Source organism: Ambystoma mexicanum, chromosome 10, assembly GCF_040938575.1.
Source record: "Ambystoma mexicanum isolate Mex_15411 chromosome 10, UKY_AmexF1_1, whole genome shotgun sequence".
Lineage (NCBI taxonomy): Eukaryota > Metazoa > Chordata > Amphibia > Caudata > Ambystomatidae > Ambystoma > Ambystoma mexicanum.
This window is the reverse complement of record NC_090932.1, coordinates 3,306,462-3,332,876: the sequence shown is the minus strand read 5'-3', so window position 1 is coordinate 3,332,876 and position 26,415 is coordinate 3,306,462. Positions and strand designations below refer to the sequence as shown.

General features: G+C 43.6%; 1 protein-coding gene across 2 annotated transcripts in view; it reads right to left on the bottom strand.

The window, feature by feature from the left end:
• Positions 1-3,201: 3,201 nt before the first annotated feature.
• Positions 3,202-26,415, bottom strand: part of LOC138491096 (zinc finger protein 33A-like) — a 512,100-nt gene continuing 488,886 nt past the window's right edge. For both annotated transcript variants that reach the window (XM_069617411.1, XM_069617410.1), the window contains one exon: positions 3,202-8,084. In XM_069617411.1, coding sequence (XP_069473512.1) covers positions 7,384-8,084 — 701 coding nt within the window. In that variant the 3' untranslated portion in view covers positions 3,202-7,383. The remainder of the gene's footprint in view (positions 8,085-26,415) is intronic.

Here is a 26,415-nt window from a genome sequence, read left to right as displayed (position 1 = left end):
AACTGATACCAGAAGAAGGGAGTCATTCTCCTGGAAAAAAGCAGAAGTAGAGGGACGCTAGGGGAAGGGAGTCATTCTCCTGGTAATAAAGCAGAAGTAGCGAGATGCCATGGTAAGGGAGTCATTCTCCTGGAAAAAAAGCAGAAGTAGAGGGACGCTAGGGGAAGGGAGTCATTCTCCTGGAAAAAAGCAGAAGTAGAGGGACGCTAGGGGAAGGGAGTCATTCTCCTGGAAAAAAAGCAGAAGTAGAGGGACGCTAGGGGAAGGGAGTCATTCTCCTGGGAAAAAAGCAGAAGTAGAGGGACGCTAGAAGAAGGGAGTCATTCTCCTGGAAAAAAAGCAGAAGTAGAGGGACGCTAGGGGAAGGGAGTCATTCTCCTGGAAATAAAGCAGAAGTAGAGGGACGCTAGGGGAAGGGAGTCATTCTCCTGGTAATAAAGCAGAAGTAGCGAGATGCCATGGTAAGGGAGTCATTCTCCCTGTTTTTTAATGTCAAGAGCAGACCAAGAGAAGGGAGGCATTCACTTGGTCCTGAAATAGAAGCCAAGTTGGTGATGCCCGGGGATGGGAGTCATTCCCCCGGTTCCATTGGAACTTGTACAGAATCACACCAGGACAAAGAAGCCATTCTCCCAGAGAGAATATTGTGAAGACTGTTTTTGAAACCTGCAAATCAGGGGAAGGAAGTCATTCTCCCTGAGTTTTATATTTGACGGAACATTTCTGGTTAAGAAACAATCCAGGAATAGGAGAAAGGACTTTGTTAGTTTACGCTTCAGTTTTATAGTGTGAGAGATAAAAGTAGGTTTTGACACAGGACAGTGGTATATTCTTTGACAGATATCCTGACAGGCCCTTTTAGTATTAGTTCTGAGGCAGGGAAACCCCTCTTAGAAGTTAAACATAGCGAGGACCTCTTTTCCATTTTCTTAAATAAAAGTATATAACCAAAATCATGCCACCTTTGTGTCGATCTCCTTCTTAGACACCCTCACAGTCCCGAAACAAAACTGGACATGTTCATGATTTTTTCTGACCCAATCTACAAAGTATGCACGTTAAGCACTTTTGTAAGAGCACTTGATATTGCTTAATGTGATATTTGGTGGCCCAACTTACAAATTATGGTGAGCACTTATCTCAGAGGACCTGATGTTGCTTAATTTACCAAATACGCGTTTCCTACTCCCTGAACATAAGTTGTAGGTTCTGTGGTTTTCAATGTCCGAAACATACTTGTAATTATTCACACCAAGCTCTTATCATTTTTGTTTGTTTTTTTGTTTTGTTTATTAAGTGCCTCTGGTTACATTAAAAACCATTTTAATAGGATAAGCACTTATCCTGTTGTGCTTTGTGTTGCTTAATGTGACAGATTGGGCAAAACATACATTATTAACCATGAAACTCTGCACATTTGTTCTGCTTCTTAAATATAACTGGAATGTTTCATTATTTCTGGTGGTCCAAAATGAAAATGATAAATTTTAAGCACTTTTCTTAGAGCATCCAATGATGATTGATGTGCCAAATTGAACCAAAACATAAATAATGTACTGGGAAACGCTGCATATTACAGGTGTTCTACTCCCTAAACTTAATTGGAAGGTTCCATGTTTTTGGTGCTCTAACCTGCAGGTTATTCACATTAAGCACTTTCCTTAGAGCACTTTATAATCATTTACCCAGAGCATGTTACATATTTCCTAATCACAACTGGAAAGTTCTAAGGTTTTCCATGGCCCAACCTGCAATGTATTCACATTGAGCGCTTCTACTTGCTTAATATCCCCACACGAGCCACATCATAAAACATATGCTGCACAACTTTGCAAACATCATGACTCAAACGGCAGAAACATATTGTGTAAACGCATAGCATTTGAGAGACCAATCTAGAGGTTATATACATTGCACACGTGTGTACTTTAACATGCCCTATAGTCAAATTATGTTTTAAACTTCCAAATCTATGCTACAGCCAATAGTGGTCCAGCCTTGAAAATAGTCCCAAGTAGCACTTTGTTGGGAGTGCTTCTAATGGCTTACTACACCTACAAGTGCTAGCATTTAAATCTATATCTCATTATTTTGCATGCTTCATGTTTCTGAATCCTTTACTATATGTAAGAAGGTTACACAGCCTTTACTGGCCCTAACTGCACGTGCTTCATGGTAGGCACTTCTACACAAGTGCTTAACGTTACTGTATTTCACTAGAAGTGGCAGAATGTCAATCGTGTACTTCAATACTTTGCCCATATCTTGTTTCCAGCTGATGAAATATACCCTTTAAATCCCTTCTCATTTGGTGACTCTGGCGAGTCACAAGGTGTCATCACTTCTACCCAAGGAAGGGCCCATTCCCAGAAAGATATGTCTTTTAATGGACGGACCGACCGTCTGGAATTCCTGTTATTCCTCTGTCGTGAAGTCGATGAAGTTCTCCAATGTCAGACATTTATGTGAAAAGAACCACCCTTGATGTGCAGTTCCGCCAGTGAATGATCCCTTTATGTAAAGTAAGCGAAGGCACTGCCGGGATAATGTAAAACACGAGGGCAGCAATCGCATCGAATAGAATCTTTGGCAACCTGTGCTCATTTTCCATACTTCGACATCATGAGCAGCCAATCCAGGGCCTGCACCAAACCAGGCAACATCTCTTGCTACTTTGCAAATTTGTTATGAACAAAACTCTCCTCTGCGCCTACTGCACTAGTGCCAACACATTCTTAACACAATCTTCAACTCAACATCTGGAAACAATTGTTTGGTGTTTTGACACATAAATAGAAATGATGAAACCATTGGGCCTCATAACTGTGACGGTCCGGAATTAAGGTGCTGGTAATTTTCAGTTACTGGTACGTTTTTAGCCAATCGTTGGAGGTAAATCAGACAGCCCACAAGCAACAGTCGGTATTACCGGCAATCCCCTCATGCAGCCCTATAGGGCTCCATGCAATGGGGATTAACACACCCTTACATGCACTTCTAATTTGCCGGAAACAGCAGCAGACCAAGTGCCGGTAACCGTATTACCATTTACTGGCACCGCGCCGGGATACCTGCAAACACATAATGAGGCCCATCGTCCTTTAGTCCCCTTTTGAAAACGTTAAACATGGTGCTTTATTAACATAAATAGTGGTGTTGCTTTATTGCACGACATACATGTCAATGACATTCCACGTCATGCAGGAGTGGTGAAGACCTTTATTGACAAAGCACATCCAATCAGAAGCACAGGGTTCAATTCACAAAAGAGATGGTGGTTTTAACGAAGAAGCAAAGGGGTGTTGCAGACACATATGTTGCTTTATTAAATGAGGAACTTGCAACTGTCCCCAGCAAATCCTAGACACCACCGAGCTGCAAATAAAGAAAACAGGCTGTGGGTCTTCGAGCGCGTCACACTTTGGGTGCTGTGTCACTTGCACATTTCCAGAATGTGTCTGGTTACCAATTACATGAACCACATATAGTTTACCAATTGTTAAGACAGTTAAGATGTTTGTGCAGAATTTCTTATAATCTAACAGACATGACTAGATGAACACACCACTCCCGTCTCTATGAATCAAGAATCTTGCATGGACCATCTTAACCTTTGTGCATATCTGAACATGTATTACCAGGTATTTCTCACGGAAATGCAAATATGAAGTGTATGTATCCTTTCATGGAATCCAACCAAATCCAGGTTTTCATGCCTTTATTGGACTAACTGAAGTCTAACACTGAGATGGTGCAATGCATTCGCTTTCGAAGTCCCATACACTTCATCATCAGATGGGAGTCACAGTGTTTCATCATCAGATGAGAGTCACAGTGTTTCATCATCAGATGGGAGTCACAATGTTTCATCATCAGATGAGAGTCACAGTGTTTCATCATCAGATGGGAGTCACAGTGTTTCATCATCAGATGAGAGTCACAGTGTTTCATCATCAGATGGGAGTCAGTGTTTCATCATCAGATGGGAGTCACAATGTTTCATCATCAGATGGGAGTCACAGTGTTTCATCATCAGATGAGAGTCACAGTGTTTCATCATCAGATGAGAGTCACAGTGTTTCATCATCAGATGAGAGTCACAGTGTTTCATCATCAGATGAGAGTCACAGTGTTTCATCATCAGATGGGAGTAGTCACAATGTTTCATCATCAGATGGGAGTCACAGTGTTTCATCATCAGATGGGAGTCACAATGTTTCATCATCAGATGGGAGTCACAGTGTTTCATCATCAGATGGGAGTCACAGTGGGATGAACCAAGTAACAAAAACGCAAGCAGAACATTTCTAATCTTTGAACAATAAAAAGGGAATCCTCACTTCATTGACTGCAAAGAGAGAATGTGTGGTAATCAGGGGCACATAATGGTGCAAAGATAGTGAAAAATAGGAGTAGAAAAAAGCATTTATGGTTTTGTAAAGGAAATTTGAAATGAAAGATTTTAAACACACACTTTGAATGAGGGCTGTGTTGTTTTTTGCACATACACCACCTCACAAACCGTGGCCTTGGGTTAAGTGCAAAGCAGAACACATTTATTTTCTGAAATTGTCTGTGGATTGTAGTAGGGGAGTGCCCAACCGTGAGCAACTATAGCAGTACAGAGTCTTCAAAGAGGCAACCAGTCCATTCTGTTTAATTTTACCATTTTATAAACATTCCATCGGTTCTAAACAAAGGTGAGGGGCACAGATGGCTCCTTCTTTGTGTGATGGCCTCTGCATTCGGTTACACAGTGAAATTATAAATGCCAGTTGAGGAGGACCGGGGGAGCATGCAGTCCATGGAAAGCATTGCCCGCTACCAATGCAACCCCGGTAAACAGTACAGAAAGGATACCCCAGCGACGTGCCACACCCCAGACAGACGGTAGGAGTGCAATTTCTTCCAAACTCCAATATTCAACAAATACCCAAGCCACTGCTTTCCATGGAACCCCCACCATCTGGTTCCAGAGAACAGGGGGTGAGGTAAAGACCTGACAGGGTGTCTGGTGTCGGGACATCCCCACATAGAACTGCAGGGGAAGCCCACATCGCAATCACAAAATCCAGCAGAGTCACACCGTCATCTTAAAAGGAACCACTTGCCACACTGCTCGGAGAACCAAGGTGCAGTAAACCAAACACCAGAACGTGGAAAGAAAAATCGCCCGACCCTCTTTTCGGCATCAATAATACCTTCTACTCAGTGGCCCTCATTCCGAGTTGGGCGCAAAGGGATACTGGGCACTGGTAAGGACACCGGTGCCGGTAATCCCTTTGCGCCCTATTCCGAGGTCCCCCAACGGGACCCGTAAGGTACGTTTGGTCGGACCAAACGTACCTTACGGTTCCAGTTAGGGGACCAGGGCGCAAATAACGGCCTTGGCATGCGCCGGGCCGTTATTTGCGCCCTCTCCATTCCCATTGAGCCCTATGGGGGCTCAAATGGGAATGGGGAATGGCTTTTTCAATGGGGACTTACCGGTCCCGCAAAGGTCAGAATAGACCGGTAAGTCCCCATTGAACCAGGGCGGACTTGGTACCGTTATTGGAGGCAGTCATGACGCTAATAGCGCCATGACTATCTCCAATCTCGGAATGAGGCCCAGTGAATCAGAACCAGGTAGTGGGCAACCTCTGCCTCTACATTCAGTAGCAAAACATTTATTTTACCATTCAAACCCACTTGACACACCAATTTAACACTCCTGAGGCAAAGTTAAGCAAAAAAGTCCCAGGTTTTCAAAAATCCTCTGAGGGGAGAGAGAAAGGAAGGAGGAGGAGAGACGACCTTTAAGAAAGAGGTTGAGATGATAGATAGAGAAGAGTGAGGAAGACACACAGAGACAGAGGAAAGAGGGGAGGAGACTTGTGCGCGGGAGGGTGGCAGTGGAGGGAGGACATAATAAGGGGAAGGAGGAGGGATGTAAAGGAGGACATCAGAGGCATGGAGAAGTTGGAAATGGAGATAGGTCAAAGAGGAGGTGGAAGTGGACACTGAGGTGCAAAGCCGATAACCATCATTCACCAAGCCAGGAGGGCCAAAGGCTAGAAAGGGCCCCGATAGGCAGGACGTGAGAGCAATTGGGCCTGAGCTGAGGTGTAGCCAAGGTACAAGTGCCAGAGAAGTGAAGATCCTGGTTAGCCTGGGCCCAGAATTGGCAAGAAGAAAACCTAATGACCCCAATAGAGAGAGAAAGACATAGGCTAGTCGGGACCATTGTCCGGATTCTGGTGGGACTGGCAAAGCTACTATTGAAACTAAAATATACTTCCTAAAAAGCCGGTCAGATAGCACAGCCAGATGAGTGCTCCATCTGACATCTGTGCAGAGCCTGCTGATGCAGGTATAAATCCCGGCAGGGACAACTCAGCCTTTCCTCCTTCTGAGGTCGACAAATTGAGCCATGCAGTGGGATAATACCTGCGGGTTTGTAGCACTATATACAACTATATTTTATTACTCACTGAGAATGCAAGCCAGGAGTGCTCCCTGAGCCTGCAGTGGGGCTCCTGCTTGACCTGAACAGGCAACTAGGTCAGATCCCAGCACAAACTAAGCTTGGCCAGGATGGCCAGAATTCACTGGTAATCTTCAAGGTCGGAACCCTTGCTTTGGGGGCACCCCGAGAATTGCAACTATGTGTGCACCATTGAGGACTTGTGAGTAACTGTGTGAACCACAAATGAATTGTGAATGGCTTTGTGTAAAACCCTCCATACAACCCAGATTACGAACCGTTGTAGAGTAGGAAACCTAAGCTCTGGACCATCGTCCTACCTTAGAGTCGGGGTAGGCTATGCCTCACTGAACTGTGCCTTCCTTGAAGCTGTGCCCTCTTACATTGTTAGGAATGCCTGATGTTATTAGATCATCTCCTCGTCTGGCCTTATAGACCTTACACAATCTATGTATTTCAACCCATAACTGGTAGGGTCCATGCAACCTGCTGTCTCAAGCCTTCTGTTCATTCCTCATCCTGCAACAACTGGTATAATTTTCTTTGCACCCAAGAAAGCACTTTGACAGTTTATTTTACCATAATGACATGGTTAATCTCCAACATAAGTGCTCTTTCTCCTTTTCATTGTAAGCCTTTGTAAATGTCTCAAGCAGCATTTAATCCTTGTGATAGGGTTGGTGCAGGCATCTTTGTGCAGCATTTAATCCTTGTGATAGGGTTGGTGCAGGCATCTTTGTGCAGCATTTAATCCTTGTGATAGGGTTGGTGCAGGCATCTTTGTGCAGCATTTAATCCTTGTGATAGGGTTGGTGCAGGCATCTTTGTGCAGCATTTAATCCTTGTGATAGGATTGGTGTAGGCATCTTTGTGCAGCATTTAATCCTTGTGATAGGATTGGTTTAGGCGTCTTTGTTTCATTTTCTTTCTGCTCCGTTTTTGATGTTTTGAGTGTGTTTTCTCTGATGGTAATTTAGATGACTTTTCCGGAAGAAGCTTTTTTCACATCGTGTGCAGTGATACGGTCTTTCTCCAGTGTGGATTCTTACGTGTTCATCCATATAGTCTTTCCGATTGAATCTTTTGTGACAGAAAGTACACATATATGGCTTTTCACCGGAATGTATTCTATGGTGTGTGATGAGATGAGTCTTCTGGAAGAAGCTTTTCTCACACTCGTTACAAGGAAATGGTCTCTCTCGTGACTTTGTTCTTATTTTTCTAGTAAATTCTCCCTTTGAGTTGTAGTTTTGATCCTCTTCTGTGCAAGCGTATACTCTCGGATTATGATCTGGGATTGGAAGATCGCTGGGAAATGGTAAATTCATCAGATTTCTCTCGCCTTCATCATATGCATCTGAAAACCTTATGTCCGGGCTTCCCTGATGCAAGTTGGCCTGTACTGGATCTCTGACGCCAGTTTCACCATGAACAGTATTCTCTACTCCAAGTTTCTGATAATGTTCAGGCCAAACCTGGCTTCTAGAATGTGCTTCCAAGTTGGAGCTTGGGAAAACCATTGCGTTGATGTTGTCTGAAAAAGCACTGCATGAAGGAGTTTTTTCAGAACATGACACAGAAAACCCAACTGCACCTTCCCTGCTCTTGCTTTCTTCACCTGTTGGATTTAAAAAAGAATCGGTCAATGCATTCCACTTAGGAGTTCATTGCTATATGCTTAAATTCACAGGTGGCGTGAAAGGATAACATTGTAGGGCGCACAACCAATCTGTATTGGTCCAATCAACAAGGAACCTCAGGTCTTATGTAAAGATAATTATGTTTTTATTGTGACACGGTTACATTACGAAACCTTAAATAAGCAATTCACAATATCCAAACCTACATAGATAAACATACTAAGACAAATTAAGATAGATAAAAAAAAATAATACTGTCTTCACATGCTAATAATTCATCAATCCTCGCAGTATCCAGACCATTCTTCAATTGCCCTTAAAAGATTCTTGGATAAATTACACTCTTCACACTACTAACGAAATGAATGTGTGCCCACAGTAGCCAGATCAGCCATCGTTTAAGCTTAAGTGAGTCTTAGCTAAATGCGAAAGATCCCCCCAACTGATCTATTATTCCGAGAAGGAAACTGAAAGGGCTGCCAAACGTGAGATGGAAGTGGTGCTCATGAAATCTAGGCCATACATTTTCAGTGAATACTGAAGAAGAGGTAGACACCACAAATTGCAAAAGATAAAACAGTCTTCTTGGGGTAAGGGACTGACATTTTAGCAACAGATGGAACAAAGATTCCCTTTCTTTAGTTTACAAAGTCGGCCAGAGAAATCCTCCGACACAATTCTGGGCCCAGGACTTCGAGAGTACGAAAGCAATAGAATGTAAATCTGATGGGTCCATCTCTAAAAGCACATGAAGGTGACGTAGAAATATACATTAAATGAACACCAGTTCTTTTCTCTGTTAAAAATGTTGCATGACAGTTTTGCCCGTGGTTCACAACAGCAAAGTCACAAAAGATGTTTGTGTGCCAAACTGCAGGCACTGCTTTTTCCCATTGAAAGGCTGGCAGCTAGGAAATAGTTTACGGTCAGAAATAGCACCCACAATTACCAGATGGTGGTGACCCTGCCCTGACCTCAGACTAAGGAGAGAAAGGAACACATGCAGAGTCTTCCCCAGCATGTCTTTATGTGTTCTTCACTATAATTACTCACCAAACTTTCTGTTCACCCTGCCAGTGATTTGTCTTCTAAGGACCCTGTGTCATTTACGTGTTATGTTTAAAGAGCAAAGATTGTAAGTAAGTCAGAGTACTAGCGAAACATATGTTGTCGCCTCTTTCTGCTCGAGTGCTTTGTTTGATGCTAAATAAATGTATCTATGTGACTATGTTATTCTGAGAAAGGTGTCTCATTCTTGGTTTTATATTCCAGGCGGGAGAACCTTTAGGAGGGGCTCTCCGCTTTACTCCAATTTGCAGCTTTTAGCAAATGGCACCCTGCAGATGGGACCTTGTTGGGAGTAAATCCAGATGGACTGTGTACCAAGGTTGAGAAAAGGCGACAGATGACGACCGACCATGGAGTGCACTGCACAATTTAGACTGTTTTCCTGCAGTCATGGTCTAAGTCTGACCTCACCAGATTTCCTGACACATTGATTTACACTGACCAAGGTCCTCGCATGGAACAGCATTTTGCTTTTGTAAGGAAGACATGATATCAATATTGAAGACAGACAAATGATGCACAGTTCAAGGGTGTTTATGGAAGAGTATGGGTAGAAGATGGGAGGAGGCTCAACCATAAACCAACAAATAAAACAGTCCTTGTGATGTCTGTCAATACAAAGTGGCCTATACTAACAAAACCTCTTGCCTTTCCTTACACTACTACAAATATGTGCTGGGAAAATATGTATGTAAAAGAAAACAGTGTCCAAAAATAATGCATCAAAATGACGGAGAATTAAGGTTCCCGTCCCAATGTTTTCAGCATGGGGCAAGGTGGCACACGCAGGCTCTAGAATACACTTGAGCTTCTGGGCCACGAGGATGCAGTTCAGGACACAGTTCAGGGCCTTGCATGGCAAAGTCTCTTATTCCCATAAGAAGTCTCTGCTTCGCAGGATGCCCTGGACGTATTCAAAACAAAGTTCCTTTTCTATGCTGTAAAAAGTTCACAAACTTAAAGATTCGCAAACTTTGTGGTTTCACTGTTTAAAATAGGCCTCACTTTGCCGGGAGCGGACCTTTCAATTCACAGATTCTCTTAAGTTCACAGGTCTCCATCAGCTGGGCTCGGGCCGGTTGGTCACACTACTTTTCCAGGTTCAAGCAATCTAAAACATTCAAATGTGTGAAGGGTTTCACAAACACCCACATGACCACACTGAGTATTTATTCCGTTTCCCCTTTCGGCGTCTCTTGTCAAAACACAGTTCAATCTTTCTCTATGGCTCGGATTGAACAGTGACCTTTGACTGGGCACTTTCACTATGCCGGACCACTCTATCAACACTGAATCACTCACCGTCTAGTCAGTTAATTACTTCTCCACGTTCCATTAGTCAAAATTCATTTGCTCTTGATACGGTTTTGCCACTTGCAACCTTCAATTCAACACAAACAAGCATGGCACAGTTTTCTCCAACTCACCGGCTGTGTTGACTTCTGGGTCGCACCTTTTGATCTGGGAGCCAAGGACGATACCACAGAAGTTGCTTCACCTCCCCAACTCTTTCACTCATGCGGCAGGGTGGTGGGTATCATGAACACACAACATAGAATTCACCAGCTTCTCTCCACCTCTCAGTGTCTCCCTCAGTCGGGCTCAGACCCGGCAATCACAGCACCTGTAGAGGTTCCCTTCCCCAAGCTTCAAATCACATTAATTCACAAATGGGTCTCCCTCGGTCGGCTCTGACCCCTCCCAAAGTTCACAGAATAAATGTCTTTGGACTTCCAGGCCCAGAATGCACTTTTAATCCCCAGAAAATGTCTCTATACATCAAGGTCCATAATGCATCAGTCTCTATTCCGCTCCCATTACATCAGCTCCCCAAAACAGCATTCTGCAGACTCTGGGAGTTGTGGGGTTTCAAATGTCAGGGTCATCCCACCTGCCCCTCAGAGGCCTGGGTTTCAAAGTTACACCCAGGGGATGAGCCTTGGCTTGGGTCCTGCCAGATAGCTCCAGCTGCCCCTGGTCTGTCTGCCTGTAAGCACAGCTCTCTTGCCACATTACAGTCTCTCCTGCACTCACAGACCCAGTGACTTGGCAGCCTGTCCACCGTCTGAAGGATCTTTCCCAGGTTTCCATCCGCTTCTCCTTGGCTCCTCTGGACAGCATGATCCTCTCAGCCTCCCCAGCTCACTCAGAGTGTGCCTGCATGTTCCACCTTTTATACTGGGAGAGTCAACTAGAATCAGATTTAAGTGTTTGAAAAGGGAGGCCTGACCTGGCCTCTTTAGCTGGACAAAACGGAGACTGCCCATAGGAACTCATGGTGCATTGGTTCCTATGGGTAATCTTCGTGGCTCTGGGTTTGCTCTTCCTCGTCCCAGAGGTTTTTGGAAAAGACAATGTGGAGCGATTGTGGGAGTTGTAGTTTTTCTGAGTGATTATGGAAAAACTATGTGGGTTTTTGTGAGGTTGAAGGGGGTAAGTGTATGATGGTGGATAAAGGGGTTTTTGTGTTTTACAGAAAGATATTGGGGCATAATGGGACTTTGTCAACAGTATCCTATTTCAAATGAGGGAATGTTGGGTGGGGTTATGTTGGAAAAAGGGGGGAATACCGTGTCTCACTCGAGGGCACTCCTCCCGCAGTCCCCAAGGACCCCCAGCCCAGGTGATCCTCCCTCACTTGTCCGCCCCGAGGTTTGGGATACAAGAGTGATGGCCCTCCCCTGGCCACCTGAGTCAGGTATCCCTGGGAATAGCCTGGGAGAAACGCCTCAGGTTTCTCACACTTTAGAGATACTCGCACAGACTGGACTGAGTGAATGGAAGAGGAGAACTATGGAATAACTGGTGAGATTGGGGCTGATTGAAAAAATTGTATGAATACATGCTATATTTTTCTTTAGTATTGCAATATTAGGGGACCACTGCTTTAAGTGAACCTAGACATATTGCAACCTTGTGATCACAGGTGTATTGATGCACATGAAATATGTGGAATGCAAGCACCAAATGTTGTGGGTGTAGAAAACACTTAAATAAAACCTGAACAGTATGTTCCAACTCCCCCAGAAGATTCCCCGGGGAGGACATTAATGGTAAAACAAAGGACTGGGGTGGTATTATTTTTGAAGGAATGGCACTGATATATTGATGACAATCCCAATTTACAAATTCCCGCGCATGAGACTTTTGACTTAGAACAGTTAGGGTACCTCAGGGAAAGGTTGTCAGCAAAGTTATCAAAGGAAATTAGATTACTTCAGTGGGACACTTATGAAAAATGGGAAGATAACGAGAGGCAGAACACATCGAGGGATGCACAGCTAAGAAACGGAAGCCACAGTCAGAAAAAGATAAGGCTACAGCATATGATCAACAGAAGCTAAAAGAGGACTGGGAACAGGAGGACAGAGAAATACTTGTGCATGAAAAAATGGCGTCTGCACTATCCAAGTATTCAGAGGCAGACTCTTTGATTAGACAACCTCTTCTGCCTCCATATAATATGGATGGTAAGAAAGATACAATTGGTGAAAATGACAAGGGACCCTCTACTCAGGGTTCCGTACTTCCAGAAACTCGGGCAAGCATTGTATCATGGTTGGAACAATGGATTAAAGCAGGTATGAAGGGGCCCGCCCTTGCCTCTATAGTCATTAAAACTCAGTCCTTAAAAGGCAAATAATATCATTGTGCATGAGTTATCTGGATTACAGTTTGAGAAATATAAAAAACAGTCACTTGAGGAGTAGTCTAAGTATAAGGATATAGACCGCAAGAACTTTAACTTAAATTAATTTGGGTGTGAACAGGGAGCGCAAATCTTACTTGAGTGGCTCGCAAAAGCCCCCATCTCCACTAATGGGGCCCCTAAGAGGGAAGTTCCGGGGTTTAGCCCAGATCATCCGACTCAACATGTACATGTACCACGGAATAGGAGGGAGCTGTTGTCTTTTACCAAAGATTTTCCTGACATCAGACATAACCCTGAAAGTGGTCTAATCAGACTAACAAAATTATACACACAGGCCCATTAACATTAGTGGATAGTGACCAACTTTTCTCATGCATATTATCTCCCGACATATGGAGACAGTGTAGGAAACAGAATAGTGATCTGGAATCTCACCACAATAGCGCCCAATGCAACTTGGTTACAGAAGTAAAACGGATGGAATATTTTTCATCTAAATATAAGAACCGATCTCCTAAAACCCTACATAAGCATGAGGAAGTACCTTGGGGTATGAACTTTGAGGAAACAGATATCGCAGAGATAATATGTAAATCCTCCTCTTCTAGAGCAGCAGGCCCAAATGGGTTGTCATATCAGGTCCTCAAAAACAACGTGGGCCTTTGGTCTTGAATATTAAACCCACTTTTCAAGGAAATATTAAAAAGGAAACAGTTCCCTCCATCTTGGAAGACTGCTATAGTCATCCCTATTTTCAAGGGGGCGACCGGTTAAACCCGGCAAACCATCGACCAATCGCCTTCCTTGATATTGAAAGTAAGTTGTTTGAGAAATTGTGAATGAAATATTTGGAGCAATGGGTAAAGAGAGCAGGTTTTGCTTTCGGAACGGTCTATCAACAGCCCTAAATGGGCTAATCCTGAGTGTTCTCAGTGAAATATTAAGGGGAAAGGGAGACATTCCACTTTATGGGGCTTGGATAGACCTTTCTAAGGCTTTTGATCAAGTAAATAGAGAGCGCCTGTGGAACAAAGTTAGTAAGCTCTGGGGGATACCAAACCATATTTTGGCTATGCTAGTAGACTTACAAAAAGACACTTCTATAAGTGTGAGGTTAGACAAACATGGCTATTTGTCATGGCTATTTGTCAGACTACAACAAGGTAGAAAGGGGAGTAAGGCAAGGTTGTAGGGTGGCCCCCCCTTCCATTTAATTTGTAACTGGCAAATATGGGGAGAATTCTGGACGCAGAGGCATTGGCCAGCCCAAAAATAAATGAAAGTAAGATCAGTTGGGTGACCTATGACGATTACATTGTTCTAGTACGTAAAACAGCAGTAGGGCTACGCCTGTTAGAGGCAGTGGGCAAATATGCCAAACTAAATGCTCTCAATTAATCCAGGCAAATCAAAGATTGTAGTGTTTAACAGAGCGGGAAGGAAAATTCAGAGCTTCCAATGGTCGGTAAAGGGCCAACTAATGACGACAGTGGAGGAAGTGACTTACCTGGGTTATATTGTATATGCATCGCCATCCATAGCACAAATGCATATGGACTTGAATGAGAAGACCCTACATTCGGTAGCCCAAATGAAGAAACTATCAGCTAAATACTGCACATTTTCTTTAATCCCCATAATCAAATACTACACAGCCAAATTGATCCCAGTGATCCTCTATGGTTTGGAGGCCAATTCACTTCTCTGGAATACTAACTGGCAAAAGGGGGAAGGACTAGTTTGGAAGAAAGTGCTAGGTCTCCCGCTTAGTCTCTCGACCGCCAGCCTAAGATACGAACTAGGTTTAAGATCTTTGGGTTCACAGGCAGCTTGGAAGTTGGTTTTTCTCTATCATCTAATTAAAACATCAGAAGCACACACTCAGTATGCAGATATTAAATATTACCAGAGCCAATCTAAATCAGCTGTGCTAACTAATAAGAATACCTTAGTACTTGAGATCTTGGAAGGAGAAGACACAGATCTGGAAACATTGGTTTGTAATCCTCTAAAAGCCAAAAAAGAAATAGATAGAGCGGACTGGATTAAAACAATAGCAGCGATGCGTAAAGCAACTCTGGCAAGTTCACTCTCAATATACGACAAAATACTGGGATATCTACCGAAATATCTGAAACAATTCCCTGATTGGAAGGCCAGACAGAGTTTCTTAAGATTCTGATTGAACCTAGTGCACACAGGGGAGGTGCTTGCCAAATGGGGGCGGGGTGAGGAAGCACAGAAATGGTGCAATATCTGTAAAGATCCAAGGAGGCAGACAATAAGACACTTGTTGATGGATTGCAAGGGTACCTGGGATACAAAAGTGACTCTTCTACAAAGGTTTGTGGATAGAGAAGAGGGTATCCTTTCAGAAATGTTCTGGGACAGAGTGATTTCTGGACACGAGACAGCTCTCATGCTAAATGTGGTTCAGGTTCTACAAAGGTGCAATTTTCTGGACAAGAACAGTCTGAGAAAGGTAGATCCACAGTAACTGCATTGAGGAGATTGCAATGAGTGACCTATACTCAGTATGAACTTTATGTCTTATCCCTTCTTTCAAAGAATAGTGACGAACCGGCAATCAATTGAGAGGATTTGGAGAAGAAAGAAATAGAGAATTTTAGAGGGGAATCGGGGAAATTGCATGAAGACATATTGGCCATACCCAGGGCTGTTATCAAAAGAATTTAGCAAATATTGCCCCAGAAACAAATGAACTGGGATAAATCAATGGCCTGTAGACAGGACGAAGGCAAAAATCGGTAGTGAAGTACTCTGCAAGGAAGGATTAGATTTTCTCCTCTTACAGTGGCATGGATCTAGGTAACATAGAAGGGCAAACATCCTTTTGTTCACACTTTGTGGAAGGGCTGCTCGCATACATATGAATCAACATGGCCCATGCAGACTGTGGCTCAAATTGTGATCATGGCCAGATATTATGTGAATAGGCATTCAAATGAAAAGGGTGAAAAGGAAAGAAAATGAAAAGATTTAAAGACAAAAGTATTAATGCAGCAAGCATTTCTAGAATGAGGCAGAGGGAGAGGTATGTCGCGAGGAAGAGGAATATTGAGAGGAATGTATAGAGGGAGAGGGGTAAGTGCTCCTGCAGCATACAGAGGAGGAATAGTGGATGATGGATGCCATTATTGCAAGAGCCCAGATCACTGGATTTGGGAATGTCCCACACGTCCAAGGGGTAGAGGAAGGTCTATGGGACAAGGAATAACAAGAGGCAGTAAGAGTAAATTCGATGGTAATAGTGCGGAAAACCGGGGTCAAGGACAGTCTAATTATTTTGATCCAAGGCTGGGACAGCACTATTCTGCCAGGGACTATTATGAAGAGCAGTCATATCCAGATTATTATACAACATATAGATGCACAGGAGAGGGGAAAGGCAGAGTACAATTACCTATTAACCCCACAGGTCCATATGTGGAACTCTGCAATGCTGAAAAGAAGCAGAAGTTCATTTTAGATACAGGAGCAAACAATACTTCTAGTTCCCACAAACGAGTGCCTTCAATACCCATCGCCAGGAAAATGAACACCTCAGTGGGATTTTCTAATGTTCCAGTCCGTATTCCAGTATCAGAGCCCATTCGCTTTCAGATAGGGCCCATTTCCTGCATGGTGTGGCTCAGTTTGTTGCCAACAGATAAATGTGCTTTCAATCTTTTGGGCATGAACTTATTGAAACACTTGCATGCAAACATTTACTGTACGCTGGATGGCATCTACCTCTCTTGCTCTGCTGAATCTTTTGCTAAATGTTATTTTTCCACCACTAACACTTTACCACCGAACTTGAGAAAGTGGATAAAAGGGTGTGGACATCAGGTAAAAATGATGTAGGCTGTAATGGAAGCAGGTCCAATTCAAATTCATGTTAAAACCAATGCCATACTCCCAAGGTTACCCAAATACAAAATATCCCTGGAAGAATTATTATGGTTAAGGGGAGTGATTAAAGATTTACTGGCTAAATGGATAGTTAAAGAAATAGCAGGGAGTCCATGTAACAGCCCAATTTTGCCAGTTCAGAAAAAGAGGGATGGCAAGGAAGGCTCACTTATTGAATGGAGAATGGTGGTAGATTTGCACGCTAGCAATAAAATTGTGGTGCCCCAGTTCCCAGTTGTTACAGATATGACATCACTTTTTACTATGGTCCCTCCCTCTGCACAATACTTCACAGTTGTGGATTTAAAGAATGCATTTTTTTCAGCATTTCAATACATGAGGACATCCAGTACCTTTTTGCCTTTACATAGACGGTCACTCTTACACATTTTGTAGAGCACCCCAGGGATACACAAAGAGCTCAAGCATTTACAGCCAGGAATTACAATTATACACTTTCACCCCATCTCCAGGCACTGTGTTATTGCAGTACGTTGATGACCTACTTATGGCGGCAGATACCAGGGAAGGGTTTCTGGACTGCAGACCATGTGCCTGCTAATGTTGTTTGCTCCATTGGGACATAAGGATTCCACAAATAAGCTACAATTTTGTCAGCAGCAGGTCACTTATCTAGGTCATTTACTTACTAAGGGAAAGAAAAAACTGCACCCTCAACGAATACAAATGATACTTCACATACCAGTACCCATCACACAGCAAGGGGTTAGAGGATTTTTGGGGATTAATTCATTCTGTAGACAATGGATTCCAAACCTTTCTTTGTTAGTTAAGCCCTTCCTGGAACTTACTACTTACACTACTCATGTACCTCTCCCTTGGACTCCATCTCATCAGGAAAGTTTGAGGCACTCAAATCAACGCTATGTAACTCTCCTGTGTTAGGAACGCCAGACTATACTAAACCCTTTGCTCTGTTTGTGCATGAATTAAAGGGGTGTGCCTTGTTCGAACTAACTGAACCAAAAGGGGAAGAAAAAAAGGCCATGTGCCTATATTTCAACCACTCTAGACCCAGTGGCTACAGGGTTGCCAAATTGCCCAAAGGGGGAAGCAGCTGCTGCCCTTTCTGTGAAACAAGCAGAAACCATAGTATTTGGCCATTCTTTAACTGTTGTTGGTCCCATGCAATAGATATTCTCCTGAACAGAACACTGACACAACATTTAATTAATGCACGGCTCACTAGATATGAGTTGCCCTGTTCGCACCTAACATTACTTTGCCAAGATGTAATACCCTGAGCCCTGCCACCCTGTTGCCCTTCCCTTCTGATGAACTTGATGTCTTGCATGATTGTATATTAATGACAAAGGGACATGTTGGTTTGACTGATGTTCCGTTAGAAAAGACTGATGACATTGTATATGTTGATGGCTGGTTTCAAACTACGCGATGATTTGTCCACCGCAGCTTATGCCATAACCACATCATAAATAGTTGTGGAAACCTGTAAAATACCTCAGCATTCAGCACAAGTGGCTGAAATTATAGTGCTAACCAGAGTATGTGAGCGCAGCTCTGGACTTGCAGTGAACATTTATACTGATAGTCAGTATGCATTTGGGGTTGCCCATAATTCTGGGAGGCTCTGGAAGGAACACAGTTTTCTTACCTCCCATGAAACCAACATTCAACATGGCGAACTTATTCACAAATTGCTCAATTCACTGGCCTTGCCAAGCCATCTTGCTATTATAAAATGCAGTGCCCATAAGAAAATAACTGACCACGTGGGGAACGGCAATGTGTTTGCAGGGGCAATTGCAAAGACAACTGCTCAAACCCCTTACTCTCCCACTTAGGTTTCCTGTCCACGCACAACAGACCATCCCCTTTTGAGAATACACTTGACATGATCGTCAGTATCCAAGCAGATGCTACCTTTCAGGATTTGAAACAGTTGGAGATTGATGCAGTTTTTGAGGATGGGGAGATGGACGTTGCCAAACAGATACATAATCATGATATTAGTCACCCATGGAACATCTCACATAGTGGAAGATGGTATGATACATTTATTTACTATACTTTGAAGGAACCCAAATATTTGCGAAGCAGCAGTTGTCATGAACTTCAGATCACGCCCCTTTTGGACCTCCTGGTCCTTGTCTCAACGGGGCTTACATTCCGTACTACAAGCGCTAAAGCACTTGCTCGCTCCAATGCGCTGAACGCGGCGTGATCCATTTATAGACCACGCCTTCCGCAGCTCCGCGCATCTCAATGCTATTGCAGAGTAGCCTCAGACGTGTGTTCGTAGATCGCGATATTGTTTCCTTTGTCCCAGTGCCATTTCCCGCTCCTGACCCTTTCCCCCTTCCTGATTCCGAGCATTACTAGCTTTCCCAGACTCCCGGATTCCTGGACTCCACGCTCCCGGAACTAAATGCAACCTGGAACCAGACGAGACTCGAGCAGCGCTGTTCAAGACCAGGAGCGTTCGCAAGAAGGCAGCGATCGAAGACACCGGCAAACACCGTACCCAGGTGAGAAGGGGGGGAACTCCTTGACAGTAGTAGCGTTTTGTAAAAATTGTATTTTATGTGCCACATACAATGTTGGAAAGGCAGAAGGAGCACCAAAGGGTCATTTTGGCCCCCCAGACTTCCTATTCGAAGCACTATAGATGGACTTTATTGAGTTGCCTCCCTGTCAGAAATACAAATATGTTTTGGTAATCGTCTGTATGTTCAGTAAATGGGTAGAGGCATTTCCCTTGAGAGATAAAACTGCACTGAGTACAGCCAAAACCCTTGTAAAAGAATATTTTTTAAGGTATGGTCTCCCCTCGCTCAATATGAAGCGATAATGGGGTTCATTTTGCAAAAAAAAAAAATCATTGATCTGTATGTTAGGTGCTGTAACATAAGAAAGTAGGTTTTTGAGGCAGCAGGTATCTTCATAAGTAGTTTATTTAGTTATAGGAAACCAGGTCTCATCAAGTCATTAAGGGCCTGATTCACAGTGTGTTTTCCAATGGGATTGTGCCATTCTAAAACACTTCTGTGAATCGGGCCCCAAGTAGTAGAAATAAAGGAGCTAGGATCCTATGGGAGAGCCTACTGGCTCCCACCACCCAGGCTACATCTCCATCAACTGCCTGGGTCAGGACCTTCAAACAAGTATAAACATTCTTCTCACTCACACAGGGTTCTGCAATAACATCACACGTATGCAGACATCCATACGGGGAAGGAAGCCAGATACAACACACCTTCCTTCCTTTGACATATGCAGGCAAGTACATACAACACTCTCGTAACATTCAAAAGGTACGGTACGTCCACGCCGATCAAAGTGGATTTGTCCCGGTCGCTCTACGGCGCTTAACATCCATCGCCTATTTAATGTGCTGTCCAGAATAGATCCGAACGCGGATGCAGTTGCAGTAACTCTGGACGCCCAAAAGGCATTTGATATGGTCTCATGGCAATACTTATGGGCCCTACTGGGAAAAATGGGAGTGGGACCAAATATGATTTCCTATATAAAACTACTATACATGGGGCCGTTGGCCAGGGTGCTGGTGAACTCTATTCCCTCCTCACCTTTTGTGCGACATAGGGGCATTCGTCAGGGATGTCCATTCTCCCCCATCCTTTTTGTGCTTGCCATTGAACCTATGGCTGATCATGTAAGGGAACAACACTCCAGTAAGGGTATTCGGTTGCAGGATGCGCCGGATATCATCTCGCTATACGCAGATGATGTACTCCTGTATGTCAGAAACCCCTCTACATTCCTAGACCCGATCATCCGTGACATAACAAAAATAGGCACATACTCCGGTTTCACCATCAACTTTTCTAAATCAGAAATGTTCCCCTCTCACTACAGCAACTCAACAACCGGCATGCGAATATCCCCTACGCCGGTCCCCGGGTGGCATCAGATACCTCGGGGTGCAGGTGTCACTGACCAGAGCTTCCTTACTGGCGGACAACTATGAGACAATGGCACAGCTCATTGAATCCAAGATGCTCAAATGGCGCAATCTCCGACTATCCCTTGCGGGCAGGCTCTCCCTAATAAAAATGGTATTGATCCCCAAGCTCCTATATATCTTTGCTAACGTACCTGTTTGGCCCAGAAAGCACAAGCGGCTCCACTCAGAGTGCGCCCAATTCCTTTGGCACTGCGGAGCAGTCCACAAGAAGTGGCAACAGATGACTTTACCCTATGAAAAAGGGGGTTTCACGCCCCCGGATCGGTCAGTGTACTGGAACGCAGCGCAGGCCCAGCATGCCTCCCACTGGTACACGCACCTAAACCCGCTCCTGCATGTAAAATTAGAGTAACTTGCAGGGGATGGGACCAACATCATGACCCTATTACTACACCGTTCATTCCGGACAGATGCTCCATCAGACCCAGTGGCCACCACGATCAAAGCATGGAAGAGTATTCTGCATCCTAAGCAAGAGCAATACCCATATTATAAGTGGCTCCCCATATGGCAATTTCCTGGACACTCCCCCACACACGACCAACAACTCTTGCGGCACTGGGAAAATCTGGGCTATCGGGCCCTAACCGACCTATTACCTGATGGTACATTTATCACCCCTCAAACATGGTGGCCTGAACACTCCAATTCCGCGCTCGAGATGCTATAATATTACAGGCTCAAAGCAGCGGTACGGGCAATGTGGCCTTCATACCCAGATGAACCCCCAGACTCACCTGAACTCCAATACATAGCAAACCCCGCAGGGAGCAGGGGCATAATATCCTCTCTGTACAAAATGCAGCTGGGGAAGGAGGTAAACACATCCTCCAAACCACGAGAAGCATGGGCTAGAGAGCTGGAAACAGAAATTACTGAGGAGCTGTGGAGCAAAATGTGCGCACATACGCGCAAAGTTTTCCTCAGTGCCAGATTCCGCGGCATACAATACAAACTCCTCAACAGGCTCAATTACACACCGTATAGAGTGGCGAAATTCTCACGCACCCCGACTCTCACATGCCCGAAGTGTAGATCAGGCAAGGCAGATCATATACACGTTTTGGTCCTGCGCTGTGCATAATTTGTTTTGGGTGAAAGTGACAAAAGTGCTCTCAGAAATAATTGGGTCCCCAGTAGACCTGGACCCATTAGCCTGTTTGGTATTTGGGTTGGGGAAAATGAACAGAAGATGTCAACATTTTTAAATGTGAGCACTACTGTTGCCAAAAGATGTATACTACAATGCTGGAAGCGTTGCAACCCCCACCCTACAAATGTGGTTGAAGGCACTCACCTGGGTACAAAGGTGTGAAGAAGAGTATATCGGATCTCTGCCGTTAACTCCGCGCCCCAAAAATGTGTGGTAAGAATTCTGCAGCTACTTGAACAACAGGGACGAGGTTGAATGGAGCTCCACCCCCCCCCACCAACCCAGCCCAACTCCTCATAAGAAACGTGTCATGTATTCCTTCTATGCTAGTAATCCCCCTCACCGGGGGATGTCTGAAATTGACATGTTGTAATACCTTTGTACGCTATTATGACGTTGATTGTCTCTCCTCACACTGTACTGCACCTGTCTTAATCTCCTGCCAATAAACAAAAGTTAAAATACAAACAGAAGGTACGGTACAATATCAGGCATTGGGCATAAGGCAACAGTTTCATGCAATACATCACCCACAGGCAGCAGGTTTAGTGAAACGCTGTAATACCACACTTAAGAATAAATTATCCAAAATGTGTGCAATTAGCAACTTAAGCTGGGTGGACACCTTACCTTTACTTTCTATGAGAACTGTTGCATATTCTGGAGTAGGGTTGTCTCCTATGAAGTGGTCATGAGCCGCCCAGCCAATGTGTGGGGCTTGCATCACCCAAAGAAACTGTCTGATGTGGCCTATCCTATGCTGATTGACTATTGTAAGGAGCTTACTAAAGCATTGTCCATTATTCAAGCCTTCGGAGAAAGGGCGAGCTTTTGCTGTTGTGCTGCGTTACGTGGGGAAAGAGAGCCTACGAGATACGGAATCCATTCATTTATTCACTCGAACTACAATCGCAGTAACTGCTCTAAGAGGTGCGTGTGCCCTTAAGAAGATCAGGTCGGCTGAGTCAGCTGACCATAAGAAGGCCGCCTCGATGCCCTTGCGGTGTAAGCCCTCGGAGAAAGGGCGAGCTTTTGCTGTTGTGCTGTTTTGCGTTGATTGCGAGGGCAGAGCTCCTGGCTCACCATATCTGAGTTCGCCTTTTATATAGCACAGCTGATAGAAAGGAACAGAAATGAGTTGGCGCACAGATGGATCTGTTGCCCCACCATCAAAGCTACAGAAAACAAGAGCCCAAACGAGGAAAGAGATGCAGTCGGAACCCCAGCAAGACGCCACAGAGTTTCCTCCATCTCCGCGACGTAGAGTTCAAACAAGGCAAGTAAGTATATCTCACCCGTATGACTCGCATGTTTCGTATGACTCAGATGAACCAAACGACACAGTCATGATGATGTCTGGTGGGGTGCACTGCGCAGAAACTATACCAGACAATCAAACCGAAAGTGAAAGTGCAAATGGGAATTGTAAGACACTACCGCTTTCTGCGGAAAACATGACACACATTCATTCCAGGCACTCTGAATGTGCCCAGATTGAAGTGCCACAGACACATTCAAACCTCACTATAGAGAAACCTGGGAATCACAAACAAAAGGAGAATGCTGGCGTAGAAACAACGCCCTCTGTGGCGCCCTTTGAGGTAGAAACGTCTGAATTTAATAGTGACGCAGTGATAAATAGCATCACCACTCTGACCCCACAGCAGGTGAGACCACTGAATAAGCCGCTTTCACCACTTTCGCAAAAAATGGGATGCTCTGAAAACCACACATCCTTATCCACAACAGAGCAAATAAACACTCTGCACAACAAGAAACGAAGCCTCTCAATCTATGAAAGCGCGTCAACTTCTCCAGCCTATATGTGTGGAAAAGTTGGTGGGAACCTGACTGATGACGTTTTCTATAACGGAACACTGACTAATGAAGAAAAGACAAACTCCCCTAACGATTTTCAAAATACACACCTAACTAAAACTACATTAAAAACGCTGTGCACATCGCCAACTGCACATAGTTTGGAAAACCATCGGGATTCTATTGGCATTGCAGAGAAACTAATAGCCGATCTAGCTCGGATCAACAAAGCCCGACATGACCAGCAAAAACCACACACTGCCCAAATATCTTCCATACGCACACCTGAAAGAGCGAAAACACCAACACAAGCCTCCCTTCCAAACACTAAGTTAAATACTATATCAAGAGACAAATCCATCCTCAAACGCAGACAAACTCATGTTAGTAGTTCTCCAACACTGCAATGTTCACAGCGAAAAAAGCTTAAACTCGGCGAAAAAGAAACAAAGAGTAATCCTAAAACAAGGCCAGATTCTATAACATCTGAGCATGACACACAACCCCCAAGAAACATGGAACGACACTTTTGTCAGTCTCAAACATCCGATAGCACATCATCTGACTCCTCACTAATGGAGGGTCCCTACCCCAAAATTAGGAACTCTAGAAGACATTTTCAACAAAAACAGGATAGAAAAGATCGGTACATAAAGCCTGAGCAAAACACTTTGTCAGGCAAAGATTTACAGGCAATCATTATGGCAGCTATGGGCATGTCCATTGCCCCATTTATTAAGCTTTATGAACATCTAAATGAAAACATCAAAGATCTCACAACTCTATCGGCTCTTCAAAACACAAAACAAATGGAAGCTGAAAGAAAAATCACGAACTACAAAAAGGATCTCTCTACCATTAGCAGTAAAATGGATCTTCTGTTAGAAACAGTCTCGGCGCAGATGCAAAATAACAAGGAGGAAAAAAAACTTCTTGCGGAAGTAGCTAAAGAAGCCCTAAAACTATTCAGACAAAATCCTGAGCAATATATGGAAATCACCAACGTTGAGAAAGTGCCTGCAGAAATTCCCGTGACATCAAAAGGCACTGATATTCCAAATCTAGGAAGATGTAGACAACCAACCATCCCAATAGAAACCTATAGCCATATAGTAACAAATGGTAGATTTGGAATCTCTAAACTTGATTTAATAACAAAGAATACCGTACTTAATACGAAAAGCTGTGACACTCTATGCTCTAAAACAAAAGAGGCAATAATGATAGACAGTACTACAAACGCGGATCAACCAGTACTGAAAGATACAGGCACAGATCTAGCAACTCAAGATTTGACTTCCTTTGATGAAGCGTTGGAAGACAGCCGCAAAGTGAGTAACCTAGCAATACTGGACCCACAAACTCCTTCATCATCCAAAACTCCTTTTGAGATATCAAATGAAAGCACAGAAGGAAAATTGGGAACTACAGAAAAACCGGAGACAAAATCCAATAAAAATCTATCTACTTTTGACATCTTCAAAGGAGTAAATTGCCCTATGAGGCAAACTAAAACCTTTACCTTTGGACAAACAAAAACCCAGGGCAAAAAAACTAAAAATCAACTAACAAACAGGTTGAGACATGGAAACAGATCAAGAAAATTCTTAAGAAATATAAAAACCGTCAATCTAACGGTCCATAACAACACTGAGACTAAAGAACAAAATCTAAAGAAAACAACACCGAAACAAAAAATCACGAGTGTTGAAAATTCCAAGTCTCTGGATGGATCACAAAATGATGAAACATCACAAAATGACGAAAACGACCTGATTAACTTATCCACATATGATGATGTTGAGGAAATCCCTTAAATAGAGCTGGAGTGTCCCGAAAAAAAGGAACCAAACAAATCAACAGTAGGTCCATTGATCGTAAATGTCGATCTTGCAGATACAAATGAGCCTTCCACTGCCCAACTTCAGAGTGCTGTAAAACAACGGAAACAACATAGAATCTGTAAATTGATGACGAAAAATACAGATCTAAACACTAATGAAGAGCCGGGTACTCCTTTTCTGACAATGGAGGAAAAGCGCGCAAAAAAAATGGCCTATAGTCAGGAAGCAAAGGACTACGCTCCTGAGTCACTAAAGATGGAAAACGCCTTGGAAAAGCTAAATAAAATACAGAAATCGCGTCAAATTCAAAATACATTAGATTCACAACCACAAATTAAAAACGAAGCAAAAACTATTGCCCGGTGCAATAAGACAAATCATAAAACAACGAAAAAAAACTCAACATTTGAAAGACTGATCTTAGAAAAGGTCGAGGTGATGGAAAACTTTATTCTAAACCGGTACTATATAACCAGGCTTTTCCATCTTGTGCCTAGCTTGCGAACCATAATCCCAGAAGCCCTAAAAATTGTAGAATTCCACTGTGAGCAAAGAAATGATATAGTAACTTTACATCTTGCCTCAAGAAGGATAAGAGATCTATTACTAGATGCAGTACCTGCATTACTATCATTGGGCTTTGATTTGTACTTCAGGCCACACAACGATGCTACACAAGAACGCCTGATCAAGGGCACGACCAACGAAACCCTGAAGAACGTAGAAAATTGTAACACAAATGAAAAGTCACCGGTAAGCAGGGCAAATCTGTCACCTACGCTTACAGAAACAAAACCTAAAACAAAAGAAATAGGTCGACAAAAACTAGAGGAGCAAATCGAAATAACGATCGAAGGCAATACCACAAAATTCGACAAAACGATCGGCG